Source organism: Syngnathus leptorhynchus, chromosome 8, assembly GCF_054491065.1.
Source record: "Syngnathus leptorhynchus isolate UIUO chromosome 8, UIUO_Slep, whole genome shotgun sequence".
Classification (NCBI taxonomy): domain Eukaryota; kingdom Metazoa; phylum Chordata; class Actinopteri; order Syngnathiformes; family Syngnathidae; genus Syngnathus; species Syngnathus leptorhynchus.
The window spans coordinates 6,638,198-6,650,584 of NC_141202.1; the positions used below are offsets into that span (position 1 = coordinate 6,638,198).

General features: G+C 38.1%; 1 protein-coding gene across 5 annotated transcripts; it reads left to right on the top strand.

The window, feature by feature from the left end:
* The first annotated feature begins 662 nt into the window (after positions 1 to 662).
* Positions 663 to 12,313, top strand: taf2 (TAF2 RNA polymerase II, TATA box binding protein (TBP)-associated factor). 5 transcript variants are annotated; one of them, XM_085918522.1, is made up of 28 exons: positions 663 to 830; positions 905 to 1,054; positions 1,163 to 1,217; positions 1,780 to 1,940; positions 2,113 to 2,231; positions 2,303 to 2,444; positions 2,684 to 2,915; positions 3,091 to 3,275; positions 3,766 to 3,879; positions 4,820 to 4,919; positions 5,239 to 5,324; positions 5,415 to 5,550; positions 5,817 to 5,971; positions 6,241 to 6,355; positions 6,541 to 6,650; positions 6,838 to 6,903; positions 7,008 to 7,134; positions 7,761 to 7,886; positions 8,290 to 8,430; positions 8,822 to 8,932; positions 9,135 to 9,328; positions 9,550 to 9,689; positions 9,803 to 9,872; positions 10,301 to 10,410; positions 10,777 to 11,006; positions 11,163 to 11,321; positions 11,439 to 11,538; positions 11,602 to 12,313. In XM_085918522.1, exons 2-28 carry the CDS (start codon positions 1,005 to 1,007, stop codon positions 11,874 to 11,876), a joined length of 3,609 nt encoding a protein of 1,202 aa, XP_085774648.1. In that variant the 5' UTR covers positions 663 to 830; positions 905 to 1,004; the 3' UTR covers positions 11,877 to 12,313. The 5 variants fall into 5 exon arrangements, with proteins under 5 accessions (XP_085774648.1, XP_085774645.1, XP_085774649.1 ...); XM_085918519.1 differs by having other exon boundaries at positions 664 to 830; positions 11,160 to 11,321; XM_085918523.1 differs by having other exon boundaries at positions 664 to 830; positions 6,838 to 6,855; positions 7,017 to 7,134; positions 11,160 to 11,321.
* The last annotated feature ends 74 nt before the right edge of the window (positions 12,314 to 12,387 follow it).

Below are 12,387 nucleotides of genomic sequence, written 5' to 3' on the forward strand. Positions count from 1 at the left end.
GTTTTGGACGTGATGTGGTTTATTGCTCAGCAAGGGTGCTTAGATGTTGGCCACATACTTAACAATATTATAAGTCAGAGAGTTGATGCTGCTGACAAGGGGACTGAGATCTGACCCTTTGTATATTTTTGGAAGAATTTAAATACCAGGAATGGTCCCCTGTGGATAAAGCCGGTCATATAGTTACACTGTTGATGGTTTCTGACTTTTGTAATGTTTGTGGCACTGATTATTCTCTTACACCCAATGGGCAGGTCTTTTTTCAGTATTTCATACATGTTGGCTCCATTGGAAAGTGTGTGTCTGTGGGCTTGAGGATCTTGGGGCTAACAAGTGTGTTTTTATTATTATTACAGAAAAATCATAGCCAGCTGTATAAAACAGGTTGAGGAAACTGCAATATCAATTCAGGTAACATAGGGATGCATAAACAGTATTAGTGAAGGAAACAATTTCAAACACGTTGTTTTTTTTCTTCTTTTTTTGTGCTCTAGTATTTACAAAAACCAAACCACAAGTTATTTTTTTTTTACTTTTTTAAAATATTATTCTTGTTTTTCTATTTTCTTCATGTTCATTCATTTACTCATTCAATTACAATTTTAGTACAGTAGATGGCGGTAACGCTGACTAAACGTTCAATTCCGCCATCTATATTGTGGCATCCGCTGTAGAAGAAGAAAAGAGGATGCGGAAACAGAAAACGAAAGAATAATACATTAGACTTATGTTCTACTTGTAAAGTAGATATGATGCATGCCTCGATCTATGTGTGCATGATACACTTGCAGTCGTGATCTCTGAAAAATATTTCTGAGTGGATCCAACAAGTATGTATCTGCATTGAGCGCTAATCTAATCTTTTTACTACCTCATCTAAAAATCAGACGTGGTGTGGAACCAGTTTTTGTCTCCGTTCTTTGCCTTAGAGGGATTTACTATTCTGTACGTGCTACCAACATTACTCAACTAATGAGACGAGGTTGAGTGACAACGAAACGAAGATGAACAGGAAAAGGGATAAAGGATTTGAGAGTCCACGACCCTTTAAATTATAAGTATTTTTATTCTTTGCATGTTGACTTTGTTGACTAGAAAACACCTCGTTTATAAGAATATGTTGTTAAAATGATATGTAATGTCATTTTGCCTTTTCCTTTACGACCCACCAGGTTGTGTGCATCAACAATATCAACTTCCAAAGAAAATCTGTAATCGTGAGTATAAACGCAAGGATGAATTTAACTGCTTTACTACATGATCAATACTTGCAGAGGATAATGATATCCTACAAGACCCACATCTTATAAAATGCTATTCATGTCAAGTGTTGTGTCAAACATACGATTTTTAAGTTTATGATGCCCAATTTTCCACAGAATGCGGTCATAGTGGCATTAATTACGTCTTTATTATATCGGGTGTTGTCCACTACTGAGAGCACTTTGCATGGCTGCAGGAGCACAGATCACTGCTATGTTTCACTAAACAAAACAAACAAAACAAAACATTTTTTGCTCAATCACAGTGATGTGAAAATGACATGTTTTGGGTGGATTTCATGATTGCGACAATTCAAATAAAAAGCAGCCACAGAGTCTCACTTTATGTTTGACATCCTTATCCTACTTTTTGCTTGCATTTTAATGACATCATGGGCATATGGTATTATGACAAACATGATAATAACAAGTGAGGGGACTGTTTTAACAAGTAATGATTATAATTCAAAATAACTAATGATGTATATTTTTTCCTCTTCTTTTTTCCTTCACCCAGGGCTATGTTGAGTTGACCATAATCCCTACAGTGGCTAACCTTAACAGAATCAAGTTAAACAGTAAACAGTGCCGTATCTACAGGGTTCGAATAAATGATCTCGAAGCTTCAGTCATTTACAATGACCCTACTTTGGAAGTGTGCCACAGTGAGTCCAAACAGTAAGTACAGGATGTCAAAAGGTTTTTGGATCGCATTTTTGGATCGCAGCTTTTTCCAACAACTCATTTTAAACTTAGTTTTACTAACTGACCAGTGCTACTCTTAGATTAAATTAAACTTTGTTGGTACACCCCAGCCTAAATAATTGGTATGATTTGTTTTTTTCCACAGAAGGAACCTGAATTATTTCTCTAGTGCCTACACTGCCGCAGTGAGTGCTGTGGACCCAGATGCAGGTCATGGGGAGTTGGTCATCAAGGTTCCTTCTGAACTTTGGAAACAAGGAGATGGTGAGGCAATCTAACATAACCTCAGTGCATGACTATATCTCATCTTTATTGCCCAACCTCTCTCTCTCCAGATTCACATCTCTTGAAGGTATACATTGAATTTTCCCTGGACCAGCCAAAAGGTGGTCTCCACTTTGTTATCCATGATGTGGAAGGCAGTATGGCAGAGAGAGGTGCTCACGTGTTCTCCTTTGGACACCACAACTCCACTCGGTATTACTGAAGCTTTTATTTTATGTACAAATCTTGAGGCACATTACTACATATTTTTTGAATTAGTAATAGTACTCACCTGTACTCACCTTTTTTCCCACTTTATTTCTTTGATTGGAAAATTTTAATCTTTGATTGTGTATGTTGTGATCCTTTGGGATACCTTGATGGAGCAAGGTATCACTGAAAGCAAAGACTTCTGATGAATTGATTGACGTTTCCTTTTTTCTTTTTCCAAGGTTCTGGTTCCCTTGTGTGGACTCCTACTCAGAGCTGTGCACATGGAAACTGGAGTTCACCATAGATTCCTCCATGGTTGCAGTGTCATGCGGTGACCTAGTAGAGACAGTCTACACACATGACATGAGAAAAAAAACTTTTCACTATGTCCTAGCTATCCCAACTGCAGCCCCCAACATTTCCCTGGCTGTCGGGCCTTTTGAAATCCTTGTGGACCCCTACATGCATGAGGTGTGTTTGTGGTTGTTTTGTGGTTTGAAAATGTTCACTTTTTGCTTGCTCATAGTTGTGCAAAGTAATTGGTAGTCAAGCATTTTTGCTGTGCAAGAAAAAAGATGTGAAGTCAGGATAACTGTCCTAACTCAACTTGTTTAACCATCATTTTATTGTTCTGTCCTCCCATCAGGTGACCCACTTTTGCCTGCCCCAACTGCTGCCACTTCTCAAGCATTCCATGTCTTACCTGCATGAGATTTTCGAGTTCTATGAAGAAATTCTAACGTGCCGCTACCCTTACTCCTGCTTTAAGACTGTTTTTGTGGATGAGTCCTATGTGCAAGTGTCTTCCTATGCTTCCATGAGCATCTTCAAGTAAGCAAGATTTTGAGTAACTTGGTTTTTTTGTTATATATATATTTTTTCTTTTTCACATTTGTAGTTGAAATGTGCAGTGGTAACTTGTTGAGCAAGCTTCTGGTGTGCTTGCCTTAGCCACCTGGTGTCAGTATAAGACATACTGTACTACTTCTAAAAACAGTTTAAAGTTTGAAGACATTGATGGTAGGGGTGTAATAGAATGTAATTTATGGAATATAATGTGACACGATAATCTCCTAGATTTCTCCATACTTGGTCATCAAAGCTAGAGACTGATATGACAACTAGGCCTTAGAGCAGAGAGCTTTAATTAAAATTTGGAGGGATTTTGATGCGAGGGTGTTTAAGGGCAAAGATAGAGGCCTAAAAATCTAATATCACACATTTCCTTTTACAACTTGTATGTGGTTTTGCATATAGTGTTTTTGGTTTGGGTATTTCCCTCCCCGCTTCTCACATCACAGGACTTTGCCTTGTCTTCCAGCACCAACCTACTGCACAGTGCGATGATCATCGACCAGACCCCTTTGACACGTCGTTGCCTTGCCCAGGCCTTGGCTCAACAGTTTTTTGGGTGTTTCATCTCCAGGATGTCTTGGTGAGATACATTTTCCTTAAATGCCCACTACTGTAATATAGCTGATTGATACACTGATCTCTTGCAATGTCACTCTGATAGTTGCAACAATTCGTATTTTATAAACTAGATTTCTAACATCCCCAAAGTCAGAGCAAATTTGTAACCACCTTAAATTTATAACCTACTAAATCCTTAAATTTGCTAATGCAAAGGCAACCATTGCATTATATTTTGTGGCATTCCGCAATGGCTATAAGAGACAATTAGTGGCTATTAATTGCACACAACTAAAATGACTGATAATTTAAAATGATGTCTCGAGTAAAAGTAAAAAGTAGTCTTCTATTTTTTCTTTTTATCCAAGCATGAACGTTAACTGTACGATAATGTAAAGCAGGAATATGCAAATTTAAGGATTGCCCAACGGCATCACTTTCTGAAACTGATTGAGTACACTGCCTATTCAATGGTGACACCTAACGGCCAAATGTGTGACCTACATCAAATGACTCCTACATGTGTTTTATTATGGACTTGAAAACAAAAATATGCCTATCATGTCATTAAGACAGTGCTGATGTATTTTAATCAGTAAAAGCCCTAGTATAACTGCCTACTAAGTATTTTGTATCCCTTGCTGTTAATAGCTATTTAGAGCAAAGAGCTCAGTGCATACAAACTAACGGTCAAGCCAACTTGGAGCATTTTCCCTATTTTGATATTGAAAGCAAAGACCAAATTCTACATCCCTTGGTGGTGTTAATATGATCCACCACAACTGGAAAATAATTGGGGTTGATCACTGTAAGTGATGGAACCAGTCCGTACTGCTGATCAACAGATGAAGTCTGCTGAGCCGCAGACTGGATTAAAAAGGAGAATGGCACTTTTAATTCAGCAACCTTATGGGAAGCAATCGAGTGCATAGTTACTGTGAGTTTTTACATATGTTCTGCAGGGCTGACGAGTGGGTATTGAAGGGAATCTCGGGCTATATCTTTGGCTTGTATCTGAAGAAGACTTTTGGAGTGAACGAGTATCGGCATTGGATCAAAGAGGTATCTGCTTGAGTTTAATTTGTTCTACATTTTTTTGCAACTTGGATAAATTCACATTTCACTATCTGATGCAGAATAGATAATACTGTGTTAGTAGAGATGCATTACTGTAATTATAGTGTATATAAGTAGCCCAAGCTATAGAGAGAATAGCAGTGTACAATTAAAGATTCATCGTTTGTATTTCGAGATCTTGTTTCCATGGGATGACTTCCATTGGGCAATACTTCTTGCATGACACCCAGACATTACATGCAATATTTGAAGGCGTTGCAACATCTGTGGTCTATTTTTAAATTAGATATCTATTTTGTCACAGGAGCTGGACAAAATTGTGGAATATGAACTCAAGATGGGAGGTGTTCTTTTGCACCCAACATTCAGTGGAGGCAAAGAAAAGGACAAGTAAATACATTTTAATCCAGTTCCAATCTCAAGAGTGATGGAATTAAACAGGTTGAAATCACATGCTCATACTAGTATTTCTTTTTCCAGCCCAACTCCCCACCTTCACTTCTCCCTAAAGCACCCACACACATTGTCATGGGAGTACTACAGAATGTTCCAATGTAAGGCTCACTTGGTGATGAGACTGATCGAAAATAGGATCAGCATGGAGTTCATGTTGCAGGTGAGCGGTCTTTATTTTCCTATACTGCATAACAATACGCATTGTATCGGACAGGATGCTCTTTTCGACCGAGGTTTTCGAGTTCTATGCTCTCAAGTTCTCAGTATGAGCTACACTTCTATTGCCTCATTGGTGAAATGTTGTTCAGATATTTTGTCTTTTTACATCCTTAAACTACCTGCGTATTAATCAGTCGATGTAATTACAAATGGCATGATCTGGACTAAAAATTGGCGACTTACTTTTTTTGTCTATATTTCCTTAAGGTTTTCAACAAGCTTTTGAGTCTGGCTAGCACAGCCTCATCACAGAGATACCAGAGTCACATGTGGAATCAGATGCTTCTCTCTACTCATGCCTTCTTGAAATCAATCTCTAATGTCTCTGGCAAAGACATATCCCCTCTTATCAAACAATGGGTGTATCCTTCAATCCACTGATATGGGCTATGGTCTGATCTATGTAATTTCATATGGCCTGTAAAAGTCTGAAATAATCAAGTGTACAGTAAGTTATTTCTTTATTGGTCTTGTAGAGTGCAATATTTTTTTCCCTTGTAATGCAAGATGTCAAGTATTTCTTTGACAAATTTTTTTTTGTCAGTAATCCTAAAGAGAGCACACACTCAAATGACAGTTTATTGTTCAAGTTTTTTTTTCTTTTCTTATCTCTTAACTTGTTCATAACCAGAGATCAGAGTGCTGTGGTAAAATTCTATGGCAGCTTTGCCTTCAACAGAAAGAGGAATGTTTTAGAGTTAGAGATCCGCCAAGACTACACATCTTCAGGAACACAGAAATATGTTGTGAGTGTTTTGTGATATGAGATCTTTTCATCTTGACCATGGAATTTAGATTGATTTTTATGAATCTGTGTGTCATGGTTATTTATATCAGGGTATTTGAATGGTCGGTAACAAAAAACAGGCTCATTCAAAAAACTCATATAAATACGATGCACTATCTTCTCAAACTTTTCTATATCCCCCAGGGTCCCATCAAGGTGACGGTGCAGGAACTAGATGGGTCATTCAACCATACCCTGCAAATAGAGGAGAACAGCCTCAAACATGATATTCCATGTCACTCCAAGAGCCGAAGGTGCTGTTAAACCTGTTTAAAAAATTCACTAGTCACTTTGGCAGTTGGAAAACAAATATGTGTTACTCAAGGAGTTGTAACATTGTAGTATGATTCGAGAAACGGCAAATGCATTTTTTGATTATCAATTAGAAGGTGTCTTATAATTGGACTAATGTTTTATTTTTTTATTTGATATTCTTCCTAGAAATAAGAAAAAGAAAATTCCACTGATGAATGGAGAGGAAGTGGACATGGACTTATCAGCCATGGAGTAAGAAGTCAATACGGCAATTGCTAAATTTGCTTTTCCAAAATAGTTTAGCGAAGGGACGAGACTGACAGGTAACCTGTACGTTGCTCTTCTTTCTCACATAGTGCTGACTCTCCACTGCTGTGGATACGGATTGACCCTGATATGTCAATTCTGAGGAAGGTCGAATTGGAGCAAGCTGACTTCATGTGGCAATACCAGCTGCGTTATGAAAGAGATGTAGTTGCACAGGTATGTAAGGTCTCTTATTCAAATTGTGTGAAACAGTAGTTGAGCTCTCAATACGGGTGTGAAATGGCGTTCAGCTGTAAGATTGATTTGATTTTTAGGTGCAGATCTATGCAAGTGATTACAAAAATGGTATTGCGGTATTAGCTACAGGACTTAAGGTTACTGTTCTATAAATAATTTCAAAAGCTAAAAGGATACATATATGGATTGATAATGGCTAGCTGCAATAAATATTGTACTATTATTTATTGTTATGTTATGAATGAAGATTCAACTGCAGTAAGATTACGGGTACAGATACACTCATGGGCATCAAAGAATCATTTTGAGACAATTTATTCAACCTGTCTTTTTTTATATATGTATACATTGTACGCACACATACGCACAGCACCGATGCAATTCAATTTTAAGATAACAATAGCAATGTGAACTAGCCAACATGAAGCCACGGCTGCTACGTTAGTAGGGTGATTTATTCGTAGTAGAGGGTTCCTTTGGAAAGTCAGTATTCTACAATCCAATCGCAGGTGGTAGAAAAGTTTGACTTTGCTTTCACACTTTGCCATGCAGATCATTCCAACATCAATATTTTTTCTTCATGGCTGCATTTTTGAATTTTGCAGGAGGAGGCCATATCGGCTCTTGAAACCTTCCCAACTCCTGCCTCCAGACTGGCTCTGACTGACATCCTTGAACAAGACCAGTGTTTCTACAAAGTCCGCATACAAGCCTGCTTTTGTTTGGCAAAGGTATATTTTTAATTTAATTTATTTATTTATCTATCACAGGGACAGCACATATTAGTGAACATTTCTGTCAATATGCCAGAGTTAGCCAGAAGGCCGTTTTCCCATCTGCAGTATATGATACTGTACCTTAACTTGATGGTGCCTAAAACATTTTGAGGTTCATATTACACTAATTAGGTTGCATGATGACCAAATGATTAGCATGTACAGTAAGTAAATACCAATTTATCCTTTGTCCTCCATTATATAAATTTTGAGATTGTCTGGATTTGTATGATAAACGTGATTAGAAAAACGGTAAATCATAAAAGGGCAAATACTTTTCCTTGGCATTGTACGCAATGCATTTCCATTTAAGTATCGAAATATAAAAACTGTTGTTCTGTGCACCTATTAATTGCAGATAGCCAATGCTATGGTGAGCACATGGCAGGGCCCACCAGCTATGAAGTCTCTTTTCACCAGAATGTTCTGCTGTAAGAGTTGCCCCAATATTGTGAAGACCAACAACTTTATCAACTTCCAGAGCTACTTCCTGCAAAAGGTAGATTGTCCCTATCAAAACAAGCACTGAATATTTTACTATTTGGGTATCTTCACTCAAGTAAGGTTTAGGCAAAAAGTGAACCAAACTGGGTAAAACTGTTTCATGTTATGTCATTTGTTATCTGGTGTCACAGTACCACATACAACCTTAGTGTCATTTTGAGGTTCTTATTAGACCACAAGAGAGAAAATAAACAGCCTTTACAATATCCTAAGCAAAGGAAAGGCACTGCTAAAGACACTGATAAATAATGGAAGGTGTGAAGTTAAAAAAAATATCTAAGACAGGTTTTTCTCATTGATGGATATATTCTGCAATTGGCTATTACGTCTACCCACCTCTTTTGTAATTTACACCTAACGTACCCTTTTTCTGTCTGCCTTGCAAGACTATGCCTGTTGCCATGGCGTTACTCAGAGATGTCCAGAACCTCTGTCCCAAAGATGTCCTCAACTTCATCCTTGATCTTATCAAGTACAACGACAACAGGAAGAACAAAGTAAAGACACCGCAACACAGTTATCAACATTCTTAACACTGCCCAAATGTCCTTACTTTTCATGATTTTAGATTATTTCGTAACACAAGATATTCCTGTAATGATGGCAAGTTCAGGAGTTATATATATGTGATGAGTATTGATTGAGTATTGTTTGGTTGCTTACCGTACTAACACTCTCACGTTCTTGGTCTGTTTGCAGTTCTCAGATAATTACTACCGTGCAGATCTGCTCGAAGCACTGACCAACTCTTTGACACCAGCCATCAGTATCAACAATGAGACTCGAACAGTGGACAATTTAAATGCTGATGTGCGTCTCATTTTGGAGGAGATAACTAGATTCCTCAACATGGAGAAACTATTGCCAAGCTTCAGGAGCACAATTACAATCAGGTAGCTGCTAAGTGTGTTGAAAAGAAAATAGACAGGAAAGATGACAGTTACAAACTGTGGACTTGATTAAATTGTCATGTTTTGAGATATTTTGCTTTTCACTTTGACTGACATTATTGTTGATATTTTTTTATCCATTCGTTTGAAGTTTATTATTTAATTTTGCATAATCAGATTGTATTTTTTCATTATTTTCTCCATCTCTTGGGCTTCGTTCATAGTTGCCTTAAAGCCATTCGACAACTTCAAAGAAACGGTCACATCCCAAGTGAAGCATCACTGTTCAGGTCCTATGCAGAGTATGGCCACTTTGTTGATGTTCGTGTTGCTGCCCTCGAGGCTCTGGTGGACTATACGAGAGGTAATGTGCAAGTGTATTGATGATATCTATCGTTTGATTAGCTTTGGCTATGTAAAAGTTACAAAAAAAATTCTGCTGTATGTGTTATTTTGATCATGTTATTTATTTTGCAGTTGAAAAGAGTGCAGTTGAGCTGCAGTGGCTACTCAACCTGGTTCAAAGTGACCCAGCTCCTTATGTCAGGTTAGTAAGGCTTTCAGGCTTTCTTGATTTTAACATTTAAGTGGCACTTTTTCATAACGTTATTCTTTCTGTGATAAATATGTGATCTTCCTCTCCATGTGTCTTAAACTCACAACTTCCCTGGTTTACTTCATTTCATGAGGCATAGCATACTACTTTCTGACATTTAATTATCCACGCTTTTACCTGCACTCATTATTCTCATTGTCACCTTTTCTTGTATAAAAGCTTTGCTCATTTTAATGTTTAATGCTTATTTCAGATCCCTCTCCCGAGAAATTGCTTTTTGTTTAGAGAGGAAACCATATTTACGTAATTGAAAAATCTGACTATATTTATGGAATGAAAACACAAAGTGCATTAGTAATGAAACGATATCTTATATCTAATGTACATGTTAACACTTTCAACATATGTTGTTCTGTCAGACATAAGATCTTAGCCATGCTTTCTAAGAATCCACCCTTCACCAAGACAACAGAATCAGCTATATGCAATGAAGCTCTTGTGGACCAGCTTTGGAAGCTTATGAACTCAGGTGAGTCTCAGACAAAAGCCTGTCAATATGCTTATCTGTCTAAAACTCTTTTCCATCTACTGCATTTATACACTGCACCTCAAAGGAATGAACAGAGGCAGTTAGTATAAAGAGTATCACATATTGATTGAATAAAGGCTTTGCCAAGATTTGCTGGAAGAAGGTTGAGCTGTCAAAGGGATGGTAAGGATTTTATAATGAAGCAGGAGGAGGTCTAAAGCTAGAAAGTGGACAAGTGTGGGAGATTTGAGCAGCAGTGAGAGGTGAGATATGTGTGATGGGACCAAATTGTTCCTGGATACTTATATTCACTTGTCATATAAAATCACCAATTAGTATTTGACTTTTCACTCTTCCTCTCCTCAGGTACCTCTCATGACTGGCGGCTGCGTTGCGATGCTGTCAACCTCTACTACACTTTGTTTGGCTTGACTCGGCCTTCCTGCCTGCCCCTCCCCGAGCTCGGCCTGGTTTTGAACCTGAAGGAGAAGAAGGCAGTACTAAACCCCACCATCAAACCTGAACAGAGTGTTGGTGTGGTCATTGACACACCCGCCAGTATTGGAATCCACGGTGTCGGTTTAAATTATCCACCTGTAAGTGCTATGCTGGAAACAATTCATTGATAATGAAAAAGTGGTGGCAAATTGATTCTATAGGACAGATAAAAATGGAATTGTACACATTGAGGGGATTAAATAAAGAAATGCTATGGATAGGAAACATCATATCTCCTTTTTTCCCTCTAGCAGGAGGATGAAGAGCCTGATCCTATTTCACTCGGCGTGTGTGGTGTAGGGCAGCCTCCTCAGGGCATCAAGAGAAAAGCCGAGACTCATCTGGGTTCCCCACCAGAGCCCGGACAAGCACTGCAACATCAAGATGATGACGGTAGACGCTACAAGATCAGAGTAAGGAATTGTTATTCGTCTTGCTATGTCTATTGCCAAGGTTGGATGGTGTTTTTTTTTAATATGTTGCACAAAACTTTCCTCAGTTATGAATCGTTTTGCTTTGGTTGGTTGTAGTTTAACATGGAAGAGGAAGATATTGATATGGAGACTGTCCACGATAGTCAGGCCTTCATTCATCATCACCTCAACCTTTTGGAGCGACCCTCCACACCAGGTGATATACTAACACAGTTCAGATATTTCAGTTTGTTTACCGCAACAATGCTTTCCTTTAAAGGTAAAGAGCCGGCATTCGTCGATCAGTCAATGCTCTCCATGCCGGCCACGCCTATACCATCTTTCTCCAAAGACTCCACTGCGCCCTTGCCTTCAAAACATAAAGGGGAGCATGGCCACCACCATCACGAGCACAAAAAGAAGAAGAAGAAGAAACACAAACATAAACACAAGCACAAGCATGACAACAAGGACAGAGAGAGAGGTAACTGGCATCCTTACAGCAATAGCCCAGTCAGCGGCAAGTCCCTCCAGTCACCATCACTATCCGAATAAAATCTTCACAAGAAAAGTTAGTTATCCATCACAGTATTACATTTTTACCTCAATTGGGACTCATAGTTGACCAATCATGTCATGCAGGTGAGAAATGTATATGCTTACTTTTTAAAATGTTCATAATGTCGTTCTTTGGAGGATGGGGGGTGTCTCCTTGTTAGTGAGAAAGAAAAGAGAAGTTTACATTGCTAATGTCTTGAGCAATACAGCACTGTGAAAAGAACATTTGGAATTTAGAATTGAGATAACCTAGAGGGTTTGTAAATTGATAGCCTAAGTTTCTGACTGTCTTTAATGATGATGAGCTAATCTTCTAATGTCAGTTTAGCTTATCAAACCTTCTCCTCAGTCCATGTAATTTTTAATGAACTTGTCGGCATTGGAAAGTCCTTTCTTTTTTATAATGAATACAATTGTGTTTTTGTTGGATGTTATTTTCACTGCCAGTTGTTGCTTCTATCTGTTTAAACTTTAAAACATAACAATATACACATGGTTTCATGATTTT

Bases quoted from the DNA above. Each gene is read 5' to 3' on its own strand.
- taf2 (XM_085918519.1), top strand. From the start codon at position 1,005: ATGAACAGGAAAAGGGATAAAGGATTTGAGAGTCCACGACCCTTTAAA. The intron at 2,445-2,683 runs GTATTACTGAAG...TCTTTTTCCAAG, and splicing joins GGACACCACAACTCCACTCG to GTTCTGGTTCCCTTGTGTGG. The intron at 2,916-3,090 runs GTGTGTTTGTGG...TCCTCCCATCAG, and splicing joins TGGACCCCTACATGCATGAG to GTGACCCACTTTTGCCTGCC.